The following is a 21,078-nucleotide window of genomic DNA, read 5'->3' on the forward strand; positions in this document are numbered from 1 at the left end:
AGGCATCGATTTCCACAAGGAAGATCTGGAAATGGATGCCTTTCTATACCAAGGGGCACCATGGATCCTAGAGATAGAAAATGCCACCCAGTGTGATGAGGGTGGGGTTTTCGGCCTTTTTGCCCAAGTGAGCAGGGCGTTTGCTGACTTGTGCACCCACGAGCTTTCCAAAGTCATCACAGTCTTCGCTTTTCCTGAGGTTTCAACAAGGCCCAATGGGGGACCTTTGTCCTGGGCCTGCCAGGCAAGCCACGGCAAGCTGCCTGACCTCACAGGTGCACCCGTGGCCCCGGTGACGTCACAGAGACCCAGAGGGCCTGGGGCGGGCAGAGGCGGGGCCGGTGCGTGCAGGGGGAGGTCTCCCGGGCCCGCGTGGTCCACGCTCAGTTCTGCTCCCGCGCAAGGCCGGCTCAGGGAAGGAAACAGCAGAGCGGACTTTGCAAAAGCGTCACTTAAGTTTTCTCTGGAGTCAGTATTCAGGATATTTGCCAAGACCCAGGAGACTCGGCGCGCCCCCTGCGAGGCGGTCGGGGTCTAGGAGGCAGCGGCGCGGGATGCTCTGCGCCGGCCTCCAGGCCTCTGCATGGCTCGGGTGAAGAGGAAGTGCATCTGCGACCTGTGCTCCTGCGGGTAAGGCGGCCGCGCCCGCGCCTAGGGCCCAGGAACTTGGAATTTCAGACTCTGAAAGCTAGGCTGAGCCCTGACCCTGAGCTTCTTGATCAGGCAGCACCACGGTGGATGCGTCCACTTGTCGGCCTCTTTTAGGCGGCTGCTAACTGTTGTTAGCAGTTAACGCGCGGCATTGAATCAGCCCCGATGAACGTGGCTGTTCTCAGGCCTTCTCTGTTTTCCTTCCCCCAAGAGCTGCGCGGACGTTGAAAATGGGCACAGACCCGCAGTTTGTGCTCCCCTCCCTGCAGCCTAGAGAGTGTCAGACAAAGATAGAAAACCCCCTGGCCAGGTTGGGCCAAGTCTTGCATCTTTTGCTGGTCTCCTTTTGGGGAAGAGGAATCCTTTCGTGTAACTGAGTTTCTCATTCAGAGAAATTCTTACTACTTAGGAGTGTAAGGTATTTCTAAAACTCATGTCCACACTGGTATAGAGTTGAACAAGAGTAAGGAAAGCAAATTATTTTTGCGCTCACTTGTCCTGGCCTTGCCAGGTGTCTCTCCTGGCCCTTGCCTTTATGAACCTTGCTTGGGTGAAGCAGGTGGTTCCAGGGAGAAATCATGGGTTTTAGGCAAAGTTCTGCCGCTGACTCCTTTCCTGTATCTCACAATGCCTGAGGTGCTTCTTTCACCTCCTTCTTAGGACACCTAAGAATTGCTGGGCTTGAGGACAGCACAGGAGCAACAGAAAAGAGGGGCGGCTCTGGGGTCAGCCCTCGTGGGCTGTTGTTAATTGTGGGGTCTTGGGCAGGTAACTGAACTTCTCCAGGATTCTCTAAGTAGTTAATGAGATAATGTGTGTGAGACTCCTGCTAATGGGTTGTGCTTAAAATATGTTAGCATCTGGAAAGCTGCAAAAAACGCTTGCTAACTTTGTTACATCAATATTGAAAATGTCATCAGTAGTGGGGAGGATTAAAGGGAACTCTAATAACTGGGTGAGAAATCTTATACATCTCTGGCATCAGTGGGTGGTTCTCAACCTTGGCTGCCCCCTAGAGTCACCTGGGGAGCTTTAAAGTGATACTGGTTTCCCAGGCTGTTAAATCATCCTCTCTGAGGGTGGGCCCCACCAGCAGTCTTTCGGTGATTTCTCCATTTGCCAAGATTGGGAACCACTGAACTAGATCACGTAGAAGAATGGGTCCTGCTTTTTTTTTTTTTTTTTTTTTTTTTTTGCAGTACGCGGGCCTCTCACTGTTGTGGCCTCTCCCGTTGCGGAGCACAGGCTCCGGACGCGCAGGCTCAGCAGCCATGGCTCACGGGCCCAGCCGCTCTGCGGCATGTGGGATCTTCCCAGACCGGGGCACGAACCCGTGTCCCCTGCATCGGCAGGCGGACTCTCAACCACTGCGCCACCAGGGAAGCCCTGGGTCCTGCTTTTTAAGGTTTGTTAGGAGGATCCAGAGCAGTGTTTTAATCTAGGGCTAATTTTCCACACTACTGAGGCAAAACCTCTATGGCTCACCCTCTGCTGGGGCCCTTTACATGCCCTCCCGTCTCTTCTTTTTTTTTTTTTTTTTGCGGTACGCGGGCCTCTCACTGCTGTGGCCTCTCCCATTGCGGAGCACAGGCTCCGGAAGTGCAGGCTCAGCGGCCATGACTCACGGGCCCAGCCGCTCGGCGGCATGTGGGATCCTCCCGGACCGGGGCACGAACCCGTGTCCCCTGCCTCGGCAGGCGGACTCTCAACCACTGCGCCACCAGGGAAGCCCTATTCTTGAGGTATTGAGTTATTCAGGTAGGACTGGGGCTTAATTTGCTCTCTTGTGGACATTGGGATTGAAATATCTGATACAGTCTCCATCTTTGCCCAGTATGCATTCCAGTTAGGAAGCCAGGAATGCTCACTGAAGAGGTACAGAGGGTATGCAGTGAGAAGTCTCCGTCCTATCCCTGTAGTAGGGGACGTTCCTTCTCTGTTTCTCCTTCACCCCTGAAAATGGGCTGTTTCCCACTGGATGCAGAGTCTGTCCATGGGTCTCTTTCCTTCCTCCTCCTCCTGTACCTACCCCTCTACTCTGATTTCAGTCAGGGGTCTCTGGTCTGACTCTCACACCCCTCAGCCCCTCTTCTCTTATTTCAGTCTCATTTCACTTTTCAAAGTGCTTGTTGGTCCATCTGGTTATCTCATCAACCTCAACTTCAACAACCTTCAGATAGTCACCATGTTCCCTTTCTCCAGTATCTGCCCCATTAGTGGTGCCGTCTATTGTCCATTTACCCTGGGTTTATTTATTTATTTATTTTAAAATTAATTTTTATTGGAGTATAGTTGATTTACAATGTGTGTTAGTTTCAGGTATACAGCAAAGTGAATCAGTTATACATATATCCACTCTTTTTTAGATCCTATTCCCATATACGTCATTACAGAGTACTGAGTAGAGTTCCCTACACTATACAGTAGGTCCTTATTAGTTATCTATTTTATATATAGTGTGTATATGTCAATCCCAATCTCCCAATTTATCCCTCCCCTCCCCTTTCCCCCTTGGTAACCATAAGTTTGTTTTCTACATCTGTGACTCTATTTCTGTTTTGTAAACAAGTTCATTTGTACCATTTTTTTTTAGATTCCACATATAAGTGATATCATATATTTATCTTTCTCTGTCTGACCTACTTCATTCAGTATGACAATCTCTAGGTCCATCCATGTTGCTGCAAATGGCATTGTTTCATTCTTTTTTATGGCTGAGTAATATTCCATTGTATATATGTACCACATCTTCTTTATCCATTCATCTGTCTCTGATTGCTTACATTTAGGTTGCTTCCATGTCCTAGTTTTTGTAAATAGTTCTGCAATGAACACTGGGGTGCATGTATCGTTTCGAATTATGGTTTTCTCTGGATATATGCCCAGGATTGGAATTGCTGGATCATATGGTAGCTCTATTTTTAGTTTTTTAAGGAACCTCCATACTGTTCTCCATAGTGGTTGTACCAATTTACATTCCCACCAACAGTGTAAGAGGGTTCCCTTTTTTCCACACCTTCTCTAGCATTTACTGTTTGTAGACTTTTTGATGATGGCCATTGTGACTGGTGTGAGGTGATACCTCATTGTAGTTTTAACATTTTTTTTTTTTTTTGGCTGCATTGGGTCCTTGTTGCTGCGCGCAGGCTTTCTCTAGTTGTGGCGAGTGGAGGCTACTCTTCATTGCAGTGTGCAGGCTTCTCATTGCGGTGGCTTCTTTTGTTGTGGAGCACGGGCTCTATGCACGTGGGCTTCAGTAGTTGCAGCACGTGGGCTCAGTAATTGTGGCACATGGGCCCTAGAGCATGCAGGCTTCAGTAGTTGTGGCTTGCAGGCTCTAGAGCGCAGACTCAGTAGTTGTGGTGCATGGGCTTAGTTGCCCCGCGGCACGTGGGATCTTCCCAGACCAGGGATTGAACCCATGTCCCCTGCATTGGCAGGTGGATTCTTAAACACTGCGCCACCAGGGAAGTCCCCCTGATTGTAGTTTTGATTTGCATTTCTCTAATAATTACTGATGGTGAGCATCTTTTCATGTACTTTTTGGCCATCTGTATGTCTTCTTTGGAAAAATGCCTGTCTAGATCTTTTGCCAATTTTTTTCAGTGGTGGTTTGTTTTTTTGATGTTGAACTGCATGAGCTGTTTGTAAATTTTGGAGATTAATTCCTTGTCAGGATTAATTTGCAAATATTTTTTCTCATTCTGTGGGTTGTCTTTTTGTTTTGTTTATGGTTTCCTTTGCTGTGCAAAAGCTTTTGAGTTTAGTTAGGTCCCATTTGTTTATTTTTGTTTTTATTTTCATTACTCTAGGAGGTGGATCAGAAAAGATCTTGCCACGATTTATGTCACAGTTTGTTCTGCCTATGTTTTCCTCTAGGAGTTTTATGGTTTCCGGTCTTACATTTAGGTCTTTAATTCATTTTGAGTTTATTTTTGTATATCATGTTAGAGACTTCTAATTTCATTCTTTTACGTGTAGCTGTCCAGTTTTCCCAGCACCACTTATTGAAGAGACTGTCTTTCTCCGTTGTATATTCTTGCTTCCTTTGTCATAGACTAGGTTACCATAGGTGTGTGAGTTTATCTCTGGACTTTCTATCCTGTTCCATTGATCTATATTTGTTTTAGTGCCAGTACCATACTATCTTGATTACTGTAGCTTTGTAGTATAGTCTGAAGTCAGGGAGCCTGATTCTTCCAGGTCCATTTTTCTTTCTCAAGTTTGCTTTGGCTATTTGGAGTCTTTTGTGTTTCCATATAAAGTGTAAACTTTTTTATTCTAATTCTGTGAAAAATGCTATTGGTAATTTGATAAGGATTGCATTGAATTTGTCAATAACTTTGTGTAGTATAGTCATTTTGACAATATTGATTCTTCCAATCCAAGAACATGGTCTGTCTCTCCATCTGTTTGTGTCATCTTCAATTTCTTTCATCAGTATCTTATAGTTTTCTGAGTACAGGTCTTTGCCTCCTTAGGTAGGTTTATTCCTAGCTATTTTATTCTTTTTGATGTGATGATAAATGGGGTTATTTCTTTAATTTCTCTTTCTGATCTTTCATTGTTAGTGTATAGGAATGTAAGAGAGTTCTGTGTATTAATTTTGTATCCTGCAACTTTACCAGATTCATTGATGAGCTCTAGTAGTTTTCTGGTCGCATCTTGAGGATTTTCTATGTATAGTATCATGTCATCTGCAAACAGTGACAGTTTTACTTCTTATTTTCCAATTTGAATTCCTTTTATTTCCTTTTCTTCTCTGGTTGCTATGGCTAGGACTTCCAAAACTATGTTGAATAAAAGTGGCTAGGGTGGACATCCTTGTCTTTTTATCCTGGGTTTAAAAATTTGAATCATCTCTTATCCTCCACCATCCCCAGTATTCATATCATCTCTAAAGTCTCGAACCATCCTCCTTTGAAATCTATATTGGTTCCTTCCTTTTTATTCTCATTGTTCTCCCCTTGGGTCTCTAATTTTTATGTTTGGAAACTGGTCCTAATGTACTTTTCTAGTTCTCTCCATGACCCCCTTACATAAAACCACTCATACTGGATTGGGCTTCCTGGCATCCCCTAAGCAGAACTTGTGACCCTCCCCATCTCTGTTCCCCTACCCTTACTGCCCCTTTTCTAAAATGCTTGTGTCCCCTCCTCCTGTTGCATGATCTTTTAAGGCCCTGCATCTGTTGCATGTCTCATTAATCGAGCCCCGTAGCTCCCCATTGGAGAGGGACCCCATTTTCTGTTAATGGTTCTAGTTATCTGTCTGCGTGCTTTCTCCCCTCTTTGTGTACTCTTGGAAAGCAGAGCCCATGTTTTCTATTTGTGTGTGTGTGCTGTATAATACTAACACACTGTTCTCCATAGAGCAGTGAAAACCTATCCTTTTGAATAAATAGATGGATTTTGTTTGTCAAGGTGTTATACCAGAATGGATTAGGGAGGCAGGGTTTACAGCTGTGCTGTCCTGTAGGTTAGCCACTAGCAACATGTGGCAACTTCATCTAAATTGTTTGAAATTCAATAAAATGTACTCAGTCATGTGTGTGGCCACGTTCCAAACACTTAATAGCTACGCATGTGCAGTGACTACTCTATTGCACAGTGCAAATAGGGAGCATTTCCAGCATTGCAGAGTTACACTGGACAACCCTGACCTAGAGTCTCGTTATTTGGAAGGCTTCCTCCTCACCCCCAATTAAATCTGCTCAGAAATGGGTTGGGAAGGAATGAGAGGAATTATATAGGTGTTCTCTAAGCTTTAGAAGTCGAAGATTTTTCACTTTGCCAGCCTGAGATTATGGGAAAAAGTGATGAGAGATCTGGAGGAAAAGCATGTGTGAAGATGAACACTACTGGTCAGAGGAGAGAGTCTTTCAGTGGGAGAGGGGAGCCTGGGGTTTCTGAGCGAGTCATTTGATCTCCCAGGGCTTCAGTTCCTCCAGGTTTTTAAAATCAGACTTATGGAGGCTCTTGGGACTGCCAGGGAGGGAAGGAAGCCCACATCTCTTTCTTCCTCTTCCACTGCATTTTCCTCCTGAGGCTTTGTTTGAGCAAATAGTTCTTTTTTTTTTTTTTTTTTTTTTTTTTTTTTTTTTTTTTTTTTGTGGTATGCGGGCCTCTCACTGTTGTGGCCTCTCCCGTTGCGGAGCACAGGCTCCGGATGCGCAGGCTCAGCAGCCATGGCTCACGGGCCCAGCCGCTCCGCGGCATATGGGATCCTCCCAGACCGGGGCACGAACCCGTATCCCCTGCATCGGCAGGCGGACTCTCAACCACTGCGCCACCAGGGAGGCCCGAGCAAATAGTTCTTTAATGTCCTTTCAAGTTTAATTAAAAAAAATTATTTATTTTTGGCTGCATTGGGTCTTTGTTGCTGCACAGAGGCTTTCTCCAGTTGTGGCGAGCGGGGCTACTCTTCGTTGCGGTGCGTGGGCTTCTTGTTGCGGTGGCTTCTCTTGTTGCGGAGCACGGGCTCGAGGCACGCAGGCTCAGTAGTTGTGGCTCGCGGGCCCTAGAGCGCAGGCTCAGTAGTTGTGGTGCACGGGCTCAGTTGCTCCGTGGCATGTGGGATCTTCCCAGACCGGGGCTTGAACCCGTGTCCCCTGCATGGGCAGTCGGATTATTAACCACTGCGCCACCAGGGAAGTCCTCAACTTTAATTTTTGAAGACTCTGTTCTTGTTACTGGGGAGGCTCAGGATGCACACGGAGAGCTGGATAGGTAGGCTTCCTCTGTGGGAGCAGCTGTCAGAGGCTCGAGGAATGGGCAGCGCTCTTGGAGCCAGTTCTTTCTTTTGACCACAAGATGGCAGCCTTCTCCCAGCCAACTCACTGCCAGATCAGCCTAAAGGGAAAACAACACCTCGTTCTGGGTTTTTCTTCAGCTTAATTTTTTATAGATTTACCTTAAGTTTTATAGAATGAGCAATTAGAGTTTAGGGCCCAGCAGAGCTCAGGAAGTGGTATACCTTGAGAGTAGATCACAGATGACAAAGTGAAGGTGTTGCAAATATCTAAATCTGAAGATTCCAACCCCTCATAAAACTTTTTAATGAGCTTTGCAGGTTTTAAAAAACCAGGCGCATTTTCCTGAATTAAGCTCAAGGCTTTCCATCCACAGCAGCACTCCACTTGACAATCAAGATCTGGCGATCGGTATTATTACCATAAAGTGTTATAATCTCTTTTCAGTGCAATCAATGCCAAGTAAGCAAAAATATTCATGAGTTGTAGAGATACAGTAATGGAACAGTTTAAAAATTGTTTCTAACCATCCTACCACTTAATCATCTTGACACAACAGAGCTACATTGGGGGATTTGAGTGTTTGATTGTAGTCACCCTACTTGTGTATATGAGAAAATAAGATCATCTGAATGTCCCCAGTACTTCCTGTTACTGAAAAAAATGCCACCTTTCACAGTTTTCAGTATTATACTACCTTACATTTCTGTAGTGTTTCGAAAAATTTAAAAGCACTTTCTTATACATTATTATCTTTTGGGATTGGCGGGGGGTGGTCCCTCAACATGGGGAGCATTGCTTAGCTTGGATATTTGATTCCTTGATCTTAGCCTTCATTTTCCCTGGGGATGTTTTCTGTTTACTGAACTGTTCTTGTCCCAGATTACTAAATTTGCAACTGGGGGTGGGGAGGAGGAGGGTTCTGGGGAGGGCTGTAAATAAAATAAATTGCTAATTAGCTTTTTTAAAAATACATAAATTCATTTATTTATTTATTTATTTGGCTGTGTCAGGTCTTCGTTGCTGTGCACAGGCTTTCTCTAGTTGTGGCGAGCGTTGCGGTGCATGCGGGCTTCTCATTGCCGGGGCCCCTCCCGTTGCGGAGCATGGGCTCCAGGCATGCAGGCCTTAGTAGTTGAGGCACGCGGGCTTCAGTAGTTGTGGAGCACAGGCTCAGTTGCTCCGCGGCAACGTGGGATCCTCCAGGACCAGGGCTCAAACCCGTGTCCCCTGCATTGGCAGGCGGATTCTCAACCACCACGCCACCAGGGAAGTCCCGCCTATTAGCTTTTTAAATCTGAAAGGGAGCTTAGCAGTCTCTAGCTCTTATTTTACAGATAAGGAATTTGAAGGGTTGAGGTTAATTTTAATATAAAAGAACACATTTTGTTAAGCTTTAGGCACAATTAGGTCAACAACTAAAATTTTTTCATCTTTTACTGTGTATCAGACTCTGCTAGATGTTACAGTTCAGTCTATGATCTGTTTTCAAGTCACACTGGGTAAATTTTGAACGTAGATTATAACGGAAAGGCTCCTGTCCATTTGAGAAATATTACCTGATGTAAAAAAAGAGGTGTAATTCTAAAAGCCTTTTAGTAAAGTAATATAAATAGCAAATCTCTCTCCTGAGATTAAGATGTAGTAACAGTACTTTTTCTGAAATTCTTGTAAAAAAAAATTGTGGTTAATCAAGGGATTGATACAGCTTACTTTTATATCTGATTATTTTATGGCTTGCAGTGCACTGTTTTAAAGACTTTGTGCAGTCTTGCAGGAAATTCCAGGACTGGGTAATGTATCATGAAATATTTATGTAGCATTGGTAGTATGTGCAGCATTTCATAAAAAAGGTAGTCCCATAGAGGACTTGCAAATTGTTGAAAAGGATGTGGATTTGGCCTTTTCACAGACCTTGGGGAGGAAGGTGATCTCAGGGGCAGCCATGTATCTGCAACTTAAATCAGTTATGTTAACCAGGGAGGAACTTGTTATTTTAATTTTGGAAAATATTTTCTTCACATCGATGGAAATTTCCTTAACCTTAGATTTTATTTTCTTAGAGTCTCTGTTATAAATTAAGAGGAAGGAAAAAAAATCGAGGAGTTGGTTTGATATTACATGTTTCAAGAAGAATTCTTGTTTTTAATTTAAATAAAATTGACTTCATAAATTCTGATTAAGAAAAAAAGACAAAGAACAGCTTTTAATAGATGCTTGCTGGTGACTTTTTATCTTTAACAGAATCCAGATAGAGAAGCCAGGACAAAAAAAAGAACTTTCACTTTAACACTGAATTATTTTTATTGTAGAACTTATGCACTTGAATGTTATATGCTCATCAAAAATAATGGTATTTTTGTGATATCAGAATTAATATTTGTTTGTATATACCCTTAATCTTACAAAATGAGTATAAGTCAGTATATATAATTAGTCAAATTTCAGATATTAGGAAATTGCTGAGTACAGCTTAGTAGTAATTAGTAGTAATTAGTAATTAGTAGTAATTCAAATTAGTCGTTAAAATGATCTACTCAGTCTTAGAGTTTCTAAGTGGATGAGTTTAGAGAACCCCACTCCAATTCCCTGGGTAGTTTTAAACACCCTTCCCACCATCGATATTAAAATATCTTAGACTGGCCTTAAGTTCATTTGAGGAGATGACATGTCCCACGGGGGGAAAACATAGCTAAGCTACAAATGAACGAGATGAATACAATAAGTGACGTAGGATTTCAGAGGTGGGACAGATCAGATCACTCTGGGAGGGGGTACCGTGCAAGCTATAGGAAGGGGAAATGATATGCTTGGGGTGGTCAGGAAAGTAAGCTCCAGGGTCAGGCTGCCTGGTTTTGAATCCTGGCTCTGCCGCTTTGTAACTGTGCAAGCTTGTGCAAGTTGAAAACAGGGGTAATAACCATACCTTAGCAGGCGGGGAAAGCTCTGAAGGAAAATGTTATGTTGGTGAGGGCTTGTCTCCACCATCTGCAGGGGCCTGGTGGACAGAGACATGGAGACATCACACCCACGTTGAGGGCTCGGGCCTGAAGCGGGGAATCATACCAGAAGCTCTGCGGAGGCAGGTTGCAGGGGGGCCCGTCCGTGCCTCAGAATGTGAGCTCACACAGCAAAGAGAGCCACGGGCGGGTTGGAGCAGGCGAACAACAGATAAAGCACTCTTCTCCCCAAAAGAAGTACTTAAAGAAGCAACATTTCCCTCTCTCGCTCTCTCTCTTCTCTTTTTTTTCTGTTAAAATAGATGTCCAGTGTCTGAATCAGACCAACGTTAAGCCTGTTATTCAGTTAGATCTCCTGAATGGATTTGTAGTTCGTTAATATTTTTTTAAAAAATGTATAATCTCCACTCTACTCTTGGCATTTAAAAAATTCAACAAATAATTTATTGATGAATTTACTATGAGAGCCAGCTGAGTATAGGTGTTAGCACAGATCGTGAAGCCAGACCACCTGGGTTCAAATCCCAGCCTTTCCCCTCGCCAGCTGTGTCTCGTTGACCCATCTTACAGCATAGTCTCCTGTGTGCCGCAGGGTCCTCATCTGTAAAATGCAGATGACAGCAGAGCCTACTTCATAGGGTTGTTGTGAGGCTTCTGTCCTTATTAAGCAAACAGAACAACGCCTGGCGTCCATCGGAAGGCATAGATAAGTGTTACTATTTAAATATAAATAAGATGCCGGTCTGTGTTCTAGGTCATGAGGTTCTGGGAGGTGTGAACAAGATCTCTGCTCTCATGAAGAGCTTGCACTCTAGGGGAGAGTGTTAATTTTGTTTATTCACTGGTAGGTAGTGAAAAATGCTCTGCAGAGGATGAAAGCAGAGTGATGTGCTGAAGTGCTTGGGGACCTTGATTAAATGTGGAGGATAAGGATGGTCTGCAAAGATTGAATCTGCTCTTGACACACCTGGGAGGCCCTCTGCCCTTGTAGGGCCATCTGCCCTTGAGTCCAGCAATGATTATACTTCTCAAGTTCCGACTGACATTAACAAACATTAAGGTTGAGTTTCTGTTCAGTTTAGAGCTTTCCAAGTCTTAAATACGATGACCCAAGGATTAAAGGCATCCTCACTGCATAGCATACTCTACCATTCTGTTCTGGAGTTTTCTTTGCGGGCTCATTCAGAATAACTTTGAAGTATCTGTGATTGTTTCTCTAAAAGGAAACGACAGTGTTTCTAAATGGCTGTCAAGTTAACCACTTAGCCAAATATATCCATGTATTTTAGATATCCAGGATATCCAAAAGCCCCTCTGTTCTTATGTTAACAAATTGAGTTGTAAGGTAAGGAACAAGTTAAATTTCTGCCTGTGCTAGTCAGTTACTTAGTTTAGAAATGTTACCATTTACATGATTATTTTTAAAAAATCAAAACTTTTCCTCTTAAAGTACCCATTTTCTCTTTCAAGTATATCTCAACTCTGTTCTCCAAATGAAGTCTACATAAATCTGTGAACAAGAGCTCAAGATGAAAAGCAAAGAATTGACTGAATCTTTGCCTTGTTTTGTATCCTGCTTCAAATGGGAGGGCAGTGGGTAGTGTTAAGGAAAGAATTTGGGACAGTGAGTCAGAATGTCTACATTCTAGTCCTGGTTTTGATTAATGATAAGGTTTGTGAACTTGTTCAGGTCCTTTAACATCTTTGGGCTTCTAAAAATCAGTGATCATCAGTTTTGTTTTTTGATAATAGTGTTGTTAAAAAAGAAATAGTATTTTTTTTAAAAATAAATTTATTTAATTTTATTTTTGGTTGCTTTGGGTCTTCGTTGCTGTGCACAGGCTTCCTCTAGTTGTGGTGAGCGGGGGCTACTCTTCGTTGTGGTGCATGGGCTTCTCATTGCGGTGGCTTCTCTTGTTGAGGAGCACGGGCTCTAGCTGCACAGGCTTCAGTAGTTGTGGCTCATGGGCTCTAGAGTGCTGCCTCAGTAGTTGTGGCGGACGGGCTTAGTTGCTCCGCAGCATGTGGGATCTTCCCGGACCAGGGCTCGAACCCATGTCCTCTGCATTGGCAGGTGGATTCTTAACCACTGTGCCACCAGGGAAGCCCAGTATTTGTATTTTAATAATAGGGGTATCTCATTGTGGCTTTGATTTGCATTTGCCTGATGTTTTGTGGTGGTGAACATTTTTTCCCATATATCTGTGTCTATTCAACTCCTAGGCCCATTTTGAAATCAAGTTATTCTTTTTACTATTGAGTTATATGAGTTCCTTAGGTATTTTGGAAGTTACCCCTTATTGGATATATATTTTCTCCCATTCTGTAGGTTGCCTTTTCACACTGTTGGTGGGGAATGCAAAGTGGTGCGGCCATTATGGAAAACAGTATGGTGGGTTCCTCAAAAAAGCAAGAATAGAGCTACCATATGATCCAGCAGTCCCAGTTCTGGGTATTTATCCAAAAGAATTGGTATCAGGATCTTGAAGAGATCTTAGCACTCTCATGTTTTTTTGCAGCACTATTCACAATAGCCAAGATGTGGAAGCAACCTAAATGTCCACTGATGCATGAACGGATAAAGAAGATGTTGTATATATACACAATAAAATATTCTTTAATTTAAAAAAACCAAGGAAATGCTGTAATATGTGACAGCATGGATGAACCTCAAGGATGTTATGCTAAGTAAAATAAGCTAGTTACAGAAAGGCAAATGTGATTCTACTCATCCTGTTGTCTAAAATAGTCAAATTCATAGAATTAAAGAGTGGAATGGTGGTTTCCAGGGATGAGGGGAGGGGGAAATGGGGAGTTTCTAATCAACACATATAGTTTCAGTTGTATAAGATGAATAAGTTTTAGAAATCTGTACAGCATTGTACCTGTAGTCACCAGTACTGTACTGTGCACTGAAAATTTAGAGGATAGAGCTCATGTTAAGTGCTCTTATCACAATAAAACTAAAATAAAAAATTAATGATCTTCAGACAGTGAGGTAACCCCTATTTTTTAAAAATATATATTTATTTGGTTGCACTGGGTCTTAGTTGCGGCAGGCGGGCTCCTTAGTTGCGGCAGATGGGTTCCTTAGTGGCAGCATGAGAACTGTTAGTTGCGGCATGCATGTGGGATCTAGTTCCCTGACCGGGGATCGAACCTGGGCCCCGTGTATTGGGAGAGCGGAGTCTTATCCACTGCGCCACCAGAGAAGTCCCAATGCAGTAATCCCTATTGTCCATAACAGCTTTTATTTTCTAGGCCCAGAGAATTTCCATCTCAGGGTTCTGAAGGTGTCTGCAGAGGTCTCCTGGGGCCTCTGTTGGTGATCTTGGAGAAGTGAGGGAAAAGTGGAGATGTGTCACAGAGCTGAAGATGGACAGATGTTCTCTTGAGTTTGCCAAAAATTACTCAGTAGCTGCTGAGAATGAATGTCTTTCTCAGGCCTCGTTGTGGCCTAGTGTGATCTTGGGGGCATGTCTTATCTGGCTTCCTCTCAGCACTCTGCACCTCGGCCATGTGTGGCTGCCCAGCCCTTGCTTTACACTGCTTACCATTTCAGGTAACCAAAGAGACTGACTAGCATTCAGTGTACTGTTTCCACATTTCAAGAGGAAGAGGGCCTGGTTGGATCAGCCTGTGTGACCTGGTTTCTCTGGCATCCGGGGTCCTTCCTCTTGGTCCAGTCAGCTGAGCTGTGGGAGTTACATGATAAAAACTGGGCAGTTTGGGGAGGGGGCTGTTTTGTATAAGAGGGAATGGGTAGGAAGAAGAATGATTAGGAGAAATGAATGGCCTCTTGAAGACTCTTGCTGAGATATCCTTGAAGATGAAGTTGGTGAAAGATGGATTGGATGATAGTATAATGAGGTGGATTCCTGGCTCATTGAACAAGCAGGCCCATTAGAGTGTTGACTGATGGCTTTTTGCCTACTTGGAACAATATCACTAGTACCATGCCATAGGACTCCATCGTTAGCTCTGTCAGTTCAACATTTTTATCAAAACTTGGACGAAGACATAGAAGTCATCCTTATCAAATGTGCCGAAAACACAAAATGAGAAGAAGATAGCAAGTGATAGACGACAGAGTCAAGATTCAAACTTATCTTGACAGGCTGGAATGCAGGGCCCAAAACCAAGCTGAGACTTAAACAAGAGTAAATATGAAGTTCTACATTTGGGATGAAAAATCAGTTCTACATATTCATAATGGGAGAGGTTTGTCTTGGCCATAGTTTGTGAAAAGGTCTTGAGGGTTTTACTTAACCACAAGTTTCATATGATCTTGATGGTATGATGTGACTGATAAGAAACATTAACTTCATTTCATGCTAAATGACAATAAGGTGTCCAAGTCAGCAGATGTAATTACTTCGCTGGACTTGGGCTTGATCAGATTACAACTGAAGGTTGCTTTTCCATTTGGGCACTGTATTTTTAAAAGAATACCAGCAAGTGATCACGAAGGCCAGGTTGTGGGAATGCATTCTGGAAGTGAGAGAACTTGAACTTGACGAGGTCAGTAGACGGATAGACAGTCAACTAGGCTATATTTTGCAGAGGAGGGCCTGTACTTGTTCTGGGTTGTTCAGAGGGTAGAACTAAGACCACTGAGTGGTCACTTCAGGCAAGCTTATCCGAGGTGAATACAAAGAAAGAAGAATTTTGTAGCATTTAGAACTGTAGGGACTTGAAGGGGACTGCCTTTTGCCCTTGAGCTGGGCATGTGCCTGTTGGGATGCTGTGGAAAGGATTCCTGCTTGGACAGGAGCTTTGACGAAAGGATCTCTAGGGTCCCTTTCAGCACTGAAAACCCAGATTTCTGGAAGGGGAGCATACCATTTATTTTAATATGATGATTGAACTTGAAAGACTACTGCAGAGGAAAGAACTATGGGTACATGTGATATGAAGAATAAGCTGAGATCCATATGTGCCTGAAAAACCAAGGAAGTTAAGAGGGTTATTATGACGTTTATATTTAATGCATAAAGCACATGTGCAGACTTGAGCCTCCTGTCTCCATCCACTGCTCCTGTTCAACCTGCCTCATTACTTGGTGCCCCTTCTTTTCTGAGAGCCCTTTGAGAACCTTCAGATAATGTATAAAGGAGCTTCATTTTTTTGCTTTCATAACTTTCCCTGATTATGTCTACATGTAGAAGTTCATATTTAGGAGGCTTTTGTGGGCTAGCCTGGGACTCTAGCCATCACATGAAGCAATACTTTTGTGGGAAATGTACTTTAAGTCCAACAAGCAGCGTATGGACTTTTGAAACGTAATGCATTGCAATGCTGGAGAGACCCATGCTTCTTTTGTCTTGTGACGATTCACTGCACACCACCTTGGGGCCTTTTCTAAGCTGGGCTGTGGGCTTGAAAGCCCCTCCTTGCTCCTTGCTGCCAATGATGGCAGTTCCTGAAATTCTAACACTTCCATGAATCAAGCCTTCCTGTTTTTCTTCTACTGCTCTATTTAGAAATGGATTTTATTAAGGTGCTTTCTTCCCCAAAAGGAATTTGGGGAATCTTAAATAACGTCACATAATGCAGTACCATAGGAAAGAAAAACATGGTAACTAGGTCAAAGTCTTCCATCCTCATAGCGCACTTGGGTGCCTTCTCTGAGTCATTATAGTGTGTGGATTTAGGGTCTCTGTTTTGCTGTCCTTAGCTTCTCAAGCTTCTAGTCCCTGCATAAGGTGTAGGAACTTGGTGTGGCTATCTTTTAATGATGATGCTGGTACTAACGAGAGCTTTTAGGATGGTTATAGTATTCAGAATTCTTGGTTGAAGCAACTTAAATGGACACTGGCTGGTTTAAGCAGGTTTAAACAAATGAAAAGCTGTAGTGCAATGCTCAGAATGATTGGGAAGGGTGGAGAGCCGAGGATGGCAGATGGGAAGGTATAGAAGAGGCCAGGAGGCCAGAGCCATAGCCCAAGTCATTCTCCAGAGACCATCTGGTGAGGATGCTGCAGGTGTAGCTACTGCCCCTGGACATAGCCCTGGCCCTGCCGATGTCACTCCTCTAGAGCAAATTCTTCACTCTCACCCCACTTTTTATTTATTTATTTTTGCATCACTTGTTCTATATTAAGATTTCCAGGTGGGAGTTTCTGATTTGCTGTGCTTCAGTCATGTGCTCAGGCCTCACTGTGGACTTGGGTATTGGGAGGGGTGTTTTATGTTTTGGTTTCTGGAGGTGGGCACCGCCTCTCACAAGGTGAACATGGTTGGGAGTTCCTTAAAGGAAGGGTTTCGGATGTTAGGCAGTTAAAAAGAGAAATTGCTGAAAATTAATTTGTTTACATTTCTGTACCAACTTAGGAAAATAAAATTAGATCAGGGTTTCTCAGCTTTGGCACATTTTGGTATTTTTGATATGGAGGTCTGTCCCGTGCATGGTAGGATGTTTAGCAGCATTCCTGGCCTCTGGCCGCTAGATGTCGGTGGCAGCCACCCAGGTGTGACAATAAAAAATGCTTTCAGTTATTTCCACATGTTCCCTGGGGGGTAAAATCCGCCTGGTTGAGAATCACTGGGCTAGAGGCATTCTCAAACCATGGATTATGACTTGATAGCCTTGCAATGATGGCTGTATCACAGGAATGGATCTTATACTACTGTCCTTGGAGAGAGACAAAGCTTTCCCCACCTGGTGCCCTTCCCCTGCATGCGAATGTCTGAAATTTCAGTGTTCTTCAACTTAAGTGTACTTAAGAATCCGCTAGAGAGTTCTTTGAAAGACGTGAATTCCTGGGCCCTGCCTCTGTATAGTTTGATTCTGTGGGCCTGAGGGTCCAGGAATCTGCAAGTTTTAACAATGAACCCTCGTGATTCTGATGCAGGTGGGCTACGGACCACACGTTAAGAAACACATAGCTCCTTCGTGGAGTACTGGCCTCAAAAAATAAAAGGCATGTGTTTCTTTAAGGAGAAGAGACATGGTTTTGAGGCTTTCAGATCTTTTCAGTTGTTGATTAAAAAGAAGCAAGGTAAAGATGTAGTCTGTTCTTACAGGAGTTTTTGGCAAGGTTGTTTGGAAGCAGCCTTGACATGTGATGCGGGCACTCATCGCTCTCCATCACCATCAGCGAGAAGTGTCTTCTGTTTGGAGCTCTGACTTGCCTCTCAATCCCCCTTGGGAAAGGACCTTTCACTTCAACCGCCACCACCCCCCATAAGTATTAGTCAAACCTCGCAGGGAGGTTTTTAATGCTTTCCAGTTCTCACTGGCCTGTCTAGTGGTCTTGTTCACGGACGCCCTAACCTCCACAGGAGCAGAGTCAGCATCACTGGCTTCATTCCGCCTGTGGAGCCTCCATGGTGGGAGGTCCCCCATTCTAATTGTGGGTGGAGGAGACATCTGGTAATACCTGCGACAGAACTGTGGCCCTCCTGAGCCTCTGCGCTCTTCTCTCAGGAAGCCTTAAATCTGAGCAAGAAGATTCCACCCACAGACACAGCATCTTGCAGTTTTCTACCATGTTTGGGGGGCAGGGTGCTTACTTGAGCTCCTTGGTTCTCTTTTCACTTCTGCCCTGGCTGGGACTAGACACAATGCTATTGCCGACAGCATTTTTTCTAAAACTCAGATCACGTGGCTTTGGTTCAAAGCCTTTGGTAGTTGCCCGTTGATCAAAGAACCAACTCTCCATCATTCAAGACCCTACCCTGCCTTTCCAGCTATTCCCTACCATGCACCCTGTGTTCCAGGCTCCCCAAGCTGTGCTGACACCCTGTATACTCACTATACTCGGAATGCTAACTATTCTAACACCCTGTTTTCCAGGCTCATTAGACTATTCTATAGACTAGTGTGCAATACCCAGTTCACAAATGGGGAGCTTGCCAAATATTTCTCCTCCAAAAAGGAATTGGTTGCTAAAGTGTGATATTTCCCAATTTTTAAGAAGTCTGTACTTTGTTTCTCTTGAAAAAGTAAAAGATGTGACAGTTACCATTGCCCACATTCCTAAGTGGTGACCGTCTTGCTCTTGCCCCAAGCAGGGGCTTGTTCTCTCCATAGTGTCCTTGGATAAAGGGAAGGGGAAGAGCCGTGAAACTTTACCTTCCCATATCCCACAAGAGGGCAATATAATCTCTCAAAAAGTAAAAGTTGCAGAAGCTGCTAGCCTGGCCCTATCACCGTAGTGAAGTTATTTGGGCGCCCACCTGCGCTTTGCATGCTGAATGGGCTTGCAGCAGGCTGTGTGCTCTTCACACTTTCACGAACTCCTTTCCCCTCCAGATCTTAATCAGTTAATCTGAAAGCCAGTTTGAGCTAAGCGTGTGCAAGCAGGGCCTACAGTTAGCTTCGGGAGCTGCCTCTCAGCCTAGGTGGAGGTCGTGGAGGTCTGATGGAGGCTGATGAGGCAGGATTGTTTCTGGGAAAATGCCTGATTCGTGGAGACAGCCTAGCATTTTTCGGCAGTGTTTCTCACTGGCACAGAATCTTGCTTGTCAGCACCCCAAGAGCTGAGCCATCACCCCTGGGCGTGCCTTAACACTAACCAGGCCAATAGAGACCGATGTGTTAACCCAAATGTCTATTTCTCAATTTAGAATGAGATGTATCTGCCGAGGGGGCCTAGAAACTCATTTTTGCTGGTCAGAGTGTACTTTCCTTTTAGAAAAATTAAGAGTAGAAGCCAAAATATAGTTGCCAGGTTGCTTGTCTGCGTTCTGAGCAAGGGGAGTGCTCTGATTTGGTCATTTGGAGGTCCCATTGTGATGTTCTGATGCCCCCGCCTGTAGTGAGGGGCTGGCTGCGTGGAGCATCTCTGCCAGGCTTCCTTACGGGAGCAGTGCTATGGGTGCCTTCCCATGTTTGCCTCTGGCTCAGTCTGCGCCCTGCCCCTATGGTCTGTGCCAGATGTACAAGTCAATAGATAATGCCATAAAATTATTAAATTACATTTGCATGTGCCATTTTTAACTTTAGGTCCTGTTTACATCTTAGCTATTACAGATGATTTTTTTCTTTTTTTGGCCATGCCCTGCGCCATGTGGGATCTTAGTTTCCCGACCAGGGATTGAACCTGCAACCCCGGCAGTGGAAGCGCGGAGTCTTAACCACTGGACCACTAGGGATATCCCATATTACAAATGATTTTATTAATTTAGGCCTAAGTATTTTGGGCGGTGTTAGGGTTGAGGCCCCTTAGCACATTTGAGTGTACCTGAAGATATCGCAAAGGTTTAAGAAAATAAAACTAGCTCTTAACCGCATATGGTGACTTAAGTACAGCTAAGTGAAAACAAAGGTTCCAAATCTTACTTTCTCTATTGGCTTTCTTCTCTTTGCTTGCCTTTGGTTAAAACAACAAAGTGGCTTATCTTTGCCTCATTGTTTCCTCTCATTTCTTTTTTATCCATCCTAAATGCTGGTAATATTTGCAATGGTTTAATAAGACTGTGGAAGTATGGAAAAGTGGGGGAAGAGAAAGAGCATATATGGAATAATTGGGTCTTGGGCTTTTAAAAAACTGGCTGTTAAACTTGTAAATTTTTTTCTGTGTCAGTTTGGGTTGAATAAATAGCCACATGACATTAGGTAAAGTTAATACTGAATTAAAGATACATATATACTAGCCTATGAATCTTATTTTTGCCTTCATTTTCCACTAATTTGCCTTCAGTCAGAAAGGATGTTGACCCAGCCTTGGGTCTTACAGTCTAAGACTTAGTTCTGGACAGGTGAGGGGTGTGAGTGCTGACTGGGAAACATTTCTGGTCATTTTCACTCCTGTGCTCAGTTTAGTTGAGGGGGAATCTCCATAGGCTCCAGGGTGTGTCTCCTTGGGTCAGTTTGTTGCTAAAATCACCCATGGTCCTTGCGCTGTCAATGCAAAGGGAGGAAGAGACACGTGTGTGTTGATGCTGTGACTGTGCCCATCCTGCCTCCCTCATTAGAGAGGGGACTGTGGCTCGGATGCCTCCTTGGGTAGTTCTAGAGGATTTGCAGAAATAGGACTGTTAAAAAATGAGTTATTTGCTACTGAAGTCCAGTCGGCATGTATTTAAATGCCTTTTGATGCTCTGACCTTTGCTTGAGTTTCATGGCACTATGTAGATAAGTAGATTTAATTCCTGTTTCTATAGAGTTTAAAATTTATGCAGTTTCGTCATGTACATAAAACAATGAGAGGGCAATTCAGGATGGCATAGTGTAGTGACTAGGGTAGGGATTCTGGAGTTAGACAGACTTGCATTTATTTATTTATTTATTATAAATAAATAAATAAATAATTTATGTTTGGCTGTGTTGGGTCTTCGTTGCTGCGTGTGGGCTTTCTCTAGTTGCGGCGAGCAGGGGCTACTCTTCGTTGTGGTGCACAGGCTTCTCATTGCAGTGGATTCTCTTGTTGTGGAGCACGGGCTCTAGGCGCGCGAGCTTCAGTAGTTGTGGCACATGGGCTCAGTAGTTGTGGCTCATGGGCTCTGGAGCTCAGGCTCAGTAGTTGTGGCGCACGGGCTTAGTTGCTCCACGGCATGTGGGATCTTCCTGGACCAGGGCTTGAACCCGTGTCCCCTGCATTGGCAGGCGGATTCTTAACCACCGTGCCACCAGGGTAGCTCCCTGCATTTATTTTTAACCTTTCTGTGTCTTAGTTCCTTGATACAGTAAAAATTATATGACATAATGTATGTAGAGCATTTAGCTTAGAGCCTGACGTGGTTAAAAGTTCAATATTTGGTAGATAATCA

General features: G+C 43.9%; 1 protein-coding gene across 1 annotated transcript in view; it reads left to right on the forward strand.

Moving 5' to 3' along the window:
- Positions 1 to 326: 326 nt before the first annotated feature.
- Positions 327 to 21,078, forward strand: part of SAXO1 (stabilizer of axonemal microtubules 1) — a gene marked incomplete at its 3' end in the record, with an annotated part of 96,496 nt that continues 75,744 nt past the window's right edge. Inside the window, exon 1 of the mRNA XM_079706706.1 lies at positions 327 to 630. Coding sequence (XP_079562832.1) covers positions 584 to 630 — 47 coding nt within the window. The 5' untranslated portion in view covers positions 327 to 583. The remainder of the gene's footprint in view (positions 631 to 21,078) is intronic.

Source organism: Hyperoodon ampullatus (genome assembly GCF_949752795.1).
Source record: "Hyperoodon ampullatus genome assembly, chromosome: 6".
In the NCBI taxonomy this organism is placed as follows: Eukaryota; Metazoa; Chordata; class Mammalia; order Artiodactyla; family Ziphiidae; genus Hyperoodon; species Hyperoodon ampullatus.